The sequence below is a fragment of the Phoca vitulina genome, unplaced genomic scaffold (assembly GCF_004348235.1).
Source record: "Phoca vitulina isolate PV1807 unplaced genomic scaffold, GSC_HSeal_1.0 scaffold20, whole genome shotgun sequence".
NCBI lineage: Eukaryota > Metazoa > Chordata > Mammalia > Carnivora > Phocidae > Phoca > Phoca vitulina.
In genome coordinates this window covers 36,131,412-36,137,689 of record NW_022589723.1, presented here as the reverse complement: position 1 = coordinate 36,137,689, position 6,278 = coordinate 36,131,412, and the positions used below count along the sequence as shown (strand labels likewise).

The 6,278-nt window shown below is 38.3% G+C and overlaps 1 protein-coding gene across 6 annotated transcripts in view; it reads right to left on the bottom strand.

Annotated features, from left to right (window-relative positions):
* Positions 1-558: 558 nt before the first annotated feature.
* LRRC49 (leucine rich repeat containing 49) overlaps positions 559-6,278 on the bottom strand; it is a 165,888-nt gene continuing 160,168 nt past the window's right edge. For all 6 annotated transcript variants that reach the window (XM_032418081.1, XM_032418083.1, XM_032418082.1 and 3 more), the window contains one exon: positions 559-1,230. In XM_032418081.1, the coding sequence (XP_032273972.1) occupies positions 1,027-1,230 (204 nt within the window). In that variant the 3' untranslated portion in view covers positions 559-1,026. The remainder of the gene's footprint in view (positions 1,231-6,278) is intronic.

The window sequence follows — 6,278 nt, the reverse complement described above, 5'->3', positions numbered from 1 at the left end:
AATCTGAGCAAGTTGGAGAATTCCTAGTTACCGACCTGTAAGGTTGTTTTACTGAAGCTGTATTATCTCCAGCTATGCTAATGGCCTCGAAACACCCTCCCCACTAGCATGAACTAGGACAAACCCCTGCTAGCGTCGTATTTACCTTTTTGATCTTCAAAGGGAATTAGAAAAATGAGAACCTTTCACCCACGAATCCCTAATCCTTCTGAGGCACAGCTATGCACGCCTACCTGAAGCCAGAGCCCCGAACAGCTAACAACAGAAAGAAACACCTTTCAGAGAAGCAGACTTACTGACTTGTGACTGCATTTTACATTCACTTGGGGTCCCTTCAGACAAAGCATTTTCTTCCTGCCCGCATTGTACTCATGTTCATATTTTCTGTCCACAGTGACCCCATGACCCCCTGTGGTGCCCTGAGGATGCATCCCTGGAAGAATGGAGCTTCTTCCTACTTACGTGAAGAGAAGGGCTCCCCCTCAGCTAGAGAGGAACATATAATAATATGACACTTCTGACTGGACGAAGGAGGCAAACACACTTTTCTTTTTTTTTACTAATTTATTAATAAGTTTATTCTTCACTCATAAAAAAGAAAGTATTTTTGGCTTTGAAATCATGACATAAAATAAAAAGGCAAATAAGTGGAAATTACCAGCTGCAAGTAGGTAGAAGCAACTCATGCTGAAACCTGAGCAAGTACTCCGTGCTTTGGGCCAGAGCAGGGGCGCCAGGCGAAGTGAGAGCCGGAGTCACGGGGCCAGTGCAAACGCCCAGTGAGCTCTCAGGGCCGCTTAGTTCCCAGAGGTTGTTTGGTCAGCTTACAAAGGAAGCCAATCCTCCCTTCCCTCTCTCTCTCCTTCCTTCCTTCCTCACCTTTAACTACGGGAACAGTAGGCAATAGTGCTTTGATGCTAGGCTTTCTAGTTTGTAGGATAGTGTTGTTTCAACATGTTTAACCTACTTGTTTTCAACCTTCAAAAACACAAAACTGCTAAAATCAACTGTAACTAAAAGCCATTTCTATTTTTGGTCAGTTATCTGCTGTAGGCAAAGCTTCATGTAGGAATTTTTATTGCGGATTTCTATGACTGCGTCCCTAACAAGCTCAATGAACATCTGCGGCCAAAGCTTCTGCAGAGCCTCGTTTTTCATGTTGATTTCCGTGGCTTCCTTCACAAGGTCCTCCATATACATCTTGCAGAATTTCTTTTTTTCCTTTATTTCCTGTTAAAAAAAGAAAGTTTTGCATTGAATCATAGTTAATCCAAGAGCCAAAGGAACAATTAGCTGAACCAGAGTAACATGAAAGAGTCTGTTCTGAGCTTCACCCTTCAGAGCAGGAGTACTTTCTTAGACACTCTTGACACAGAGCTCTGCTTGAGTAAAGACAGCAATGAGGAGCTCTCTACTTCCCAGTCCACTCCTACCTCTATTAGACAGCTCTGCTAGCAGATGTTTCTTTACTGGAATCACCCGGATCGTAACTACTATTTCTCTGTTGGTAGACTTTCTCCTTTCTCAGGTAAGGGAGTTTAGCTCACGCAAGACAGATGAACGCACAGCTTCATGGCTTCAAGTGGTAAGTGTATCAGGGCACTGATACTGACAATCTTAGTCAGTATAAGGTTAGTTAATATCCATACACATACATGAAATACCATACTCTGAATTCAGTCTGTATGTTAGGAAAACTAGTGGCACTACACTGATTCATTAGCCTAGACCATTTGGACAAAGTTGGGGAAAAGTGTACAAGAAGGAAGAGGAAACATACATAAGCCTGGGACCCAGAACTTGGCCTTGAGAGAAACAATGCTCTCACTCAACGTCTGGGTCTGGAAGTCTGCAAATGAAAAATCTGGGTCCAAAACACAACAGGGGAAGTTTTGGGCCTAAAGCTATTCAGGCACTGGGCCTCAATTTCACCTAGAGGCTGAAACAAAACGAAATGTTCAATATAAGAATTCAACATTGGGGCGCCTGGGTGGCTCAGTTGGTTAAGCGACTGCCTTCGGCTCAGGTCATGATCCTGGAGTCCCGGGATCGAGTCCCGCATCGGGCTCCCTGCTCGGCTGGGAGTCTGCTTCTCCCTCTGACCCTCCTCCCTCTCATGCTCTCTGTCTCTCATTCTCTCTCTCTCAAATAAATAAATAAAATCTTTAAAAAAAAAAAAAAGAATTCAAAATTTATGTTGGCTATTAATACTTATGAGGAGGATCAAGGCATGATGATGCAAAGTGCCATAATACATATGGAAAAATTAGTGGAATAGATCAGACAATCAGATTTATAGGAAAGCAATTCACATCAATTAAGGAGGAAAGAAATAATAAATGTCAATGAGATAATAGGTTTAACTTCTTAGAAAAGAATCCATTCAAACCTCCAACTCAAGTCAAAATACCAAATAATTGCAAGATGAATTAAAGAGTTAAATTTAAATATCAACAGATATTGTCATTAAAATTATACTTACAAAGACTTGTAATAACAAGGAAAACACATTACAATGTTAAATGGAAAAACAAAAATACAAAATAAAATTTTGATAGAGGTTGGGTTATACACATGTATGTATTCGTCAAAACTTAGCAATTATACACCTAAGATTTGTATATCATTGTATATGAGTTTTACCCCAAAAGAAGAAACTATACCAAATATTGAACTCTGATTAACGATACGCATGTTGAATTACTTAGGAAGAAGCATGCTAATAATGTCTGCAATTGAAGTGAATTAAAAAATATAAGGTGGATTGATGATGAATAGATGTATAGATATGGGACAAAGCAAGGACACTATAGTACAAAGTTAATAGCAGAATCTAGGTTTGGGTGTATGGGCATTTACTGTAAAATTCTTTCAACTTTGCTATATGTTTGAAATTTTCATAAAAAAGTTAGAAAAAGTATAAAGAAAATTATTGGAAGAAAATATATTGAAGTATCATTAAGATTGCCTTTGAGTTGTGAGACCATGAGTGTTTTTTCCTCTTTTTTTCTATTTCTCTTCCTTTTCCAAATTTTTACAATTTCTAAAACAACAAAACATATTTTAGATTCTTGATTAATTAACGTAAGTTAATGATGAGTCCCAATTGTCACTAACTTTCCCTAACAAAGGCATATTTCGGAAATTTTCTTATGACATACAAGACTTCTCTAAATAATCACTCACCATTCAGGGGTCAACATGCTGACCTGATTTAGTTCATGCGCTAAAAACAACTGGTCATGAGTTGACCTCGCATAAAAAAATGTACAGATTGTGATGGGCGATAAATAACAAATGGTTCCAGCTGGCTACTTCTCCGATGAACCTAACTTTCTTTAACTCTGAAATATGGCCTGGGACTTAGTCACCTGCACTAAGTTAGCTTGTTGATGAGAACAGCATAGAGCTGTTCCCTTTTAACACTCAGTAAATCTGGGCTACACAGGGACTACCAGGGAGAAAGACAAGTGTGAATCACCAGAGATCGATCAAAAGCTACCAACGAGCAATATTTTACAACGTGCAATACATTTACACAAATAGAAGGCACACAGCATATTTAGTGAATGCTTCTTTTATATATTGCTGAGTTTTCTTAAAACACAATTTTGAGTTATTTATTTAGTTTAAAAGGGGGGGAGAGGAAGAGGGAGAGAAAGAATCTTAAGCAGGCTCCACTTGCAGCACGAGCCTGATGTGGGGCTCCATCCCACAACCCCGAGATCATGACCGGAGCTGAAATCAAGAGTCTTGACACTTACCTGATTGAGACACCCAGGCACCCCACAATTTTGAGTTTTTTAAAAAAGAAAGTCCTAGCAGTAAGACTGGAAAATTTTTATAATAATTTAGGAATAACGAAAATGTAAAGAATTTTTAAATGATGTATTTTGTTAAATAATTTATACATAATATAAACTTTTTGTAATTGGCATAGTGCAATTTTTGGTGCTTTAAAATTTCTTACTATAGCTCCTTCCACTACTTCTTTATAAACATGTTGCTACAGAATTGCATCTGCCATAATAACCCTTAATTCAGTAACTGTTGGAAAGCAGTTTTACTTCATCATTTCTTCTCTCCTCCAAGCCAATTACTCCCAACTCCATGAAGCATACTCTAAACTCATCAGGTATCTGCCAGGACAACTCACTCTGCCTGTCCAGAATGATCCCGTTAAAAGCACATTAGAGATACCTCTCTTGCCCTGACCCGTCAAGGAGTTATTGCTCTTTGAATAATGCTTTTTCCATTCTCAAATGCTTTCATATACTTATTTTTTTCCTATCCCACAATATCCCTGTGGGGTTCATAAAGTATTGTACAAGTTCAATCCTGATGAGATGAACTCTGTACAATATTATTTCATTGAACTGAAACTTTGTTGTCATGAAGATGGTTTGGGAAAAAAAGTCAAAGGTGGGATCTGTTGTGGAACGATTTTAACTATAATGGTTCTTGTACTGGGGTACAATCCATAATCTCCATCTCATAAATGGGAAACGAAGGTCAACAGAAGTTGAGAGACTTGCTCAGGATTACACATCATCTACTAATACTTACTTACCCAGAGAAAACTCTAATCTAGTCTTTGAAGGACCTGCAGCCCAGGTGGAGAGATGGCCTACACATATAAAAAGCTAACTAAAAAATATTAAACAGTAACTAAGGGCTGAATGAGATGTTTAGACAGCAAATCTAATCAGTGTTCAGAAAGAGAGAGCCCTTTGTGGTCAGGAAGACTTCAGAAAGTGGCATGATACACTCTGAAAGAGTCCAAGGTCAGTAATCAGGAGGTCTGAGTTCTAGAAGCAGCTCCGTCAGTAACTCACTGTGTGATCTTCAGTAGTTCATCTGAGTCTCCAGTTTTCCTCATCTGTCTAAGAACAGGACTGGAATCATTAGTCCCTTTCAGCTCTCTGACTCTACATCCATCTTAGATCTTTTTTAAAATGAGGCAGGAGCACGGATGAGCAGCTACCAAGCAACAGAATTATACATGTTGTACGTATAATTATACATGTCATATGTATAATGGAAGGGTCTGCTTAGCCTGATTTGTGAGGAACTCACTACAATTAATTCCCTCAACAACTCAGGATACACCAAAGAGACTGACTGAGCACTCTCTGCTGCAGTGATTTAAATATTTTTCAAGAGGTGAGGAGCATGGTCTAAGTGAAGGAAAGCTAAACAGTAAGTCAAGAGAGTGATTAAGGAACTAGGGCGAGGTCTTTCAGGTAGTAAGTGGTAGAACCAGGGGCTCAGATCCAGGTCTCCTAGTGGCCAAGTGTTCTTTCCAAATATTACTTGGCTTCAGATTCCTTCTCCCTTTGACATTTCTTAAAACAGGAGTCAACATTCCCTGTCCTGACTTTTTGATTGCTTATTTACTGCTCAAACCACTTTGAGACATTGCTTGTCTCAGCAGAGACTTGACTCCGCTGAAACAACTCCTGTTTTAAACAAACAAACAATGATCTTGATTGTCAAATTTATGACTTTTTTTTCTTCTGGTTTGTGCCCTTTGGGTGTTAGAAAATCACAGTCTATTCAATCAAGGTCATAAAGATTTTCACCTACTTTTTCAATGAAAACTTTAAAGTTTTGCTTTTCGTACTTGGGTTTTCATTTGATCTGGAGTTAATTTTTGTCGTATGGTGTGAAGTAAGGGTTCAATATGTATTTCTGATTTGATATTCAATTTCCTCAGTACCATTTATTAAATTGTCTGCACTAATCGGTAACACCTCCTAGCTGTATCCCCATGTACGTGGGATATATGTATTTCATATACATGGGATAGCTCTCTTTTGTTCTCAGGTCTATTTGTCTATTCCTACACTGCCTTAATTACTACAGCTTAACAACAATATTTGATACCTGGTGAGACAAGTTCTCCCCACTTTTACTCTGGCGTATTTTAGGTTCTTTGCTCTATCAGATAGCTTTTGGATCAGCGGGTGACATTCTACAATAACCCTGTCCAAATTTTGATTAGAACTGCCTTATATTTATGGATGGATTCAGGAAGACTCTTTCCCATATAGGACGTTCCTGTCCTTGAACATGAACTATCTATTTAGTTCTTCTTCCATGTTTTTCAATAAAATTACATAATTTTCTCCATAGAGGGCTTATACATATTTTATTGCTATTTATACCTATACAGTACTTATTGTTACAGTAAATGGTATATTACTTTAAATTTATTTTTAAATAGGTAACACAGCCTGTATTGGGTTGTCAGCCCCTCTTCTTACTGATTTCTAAAA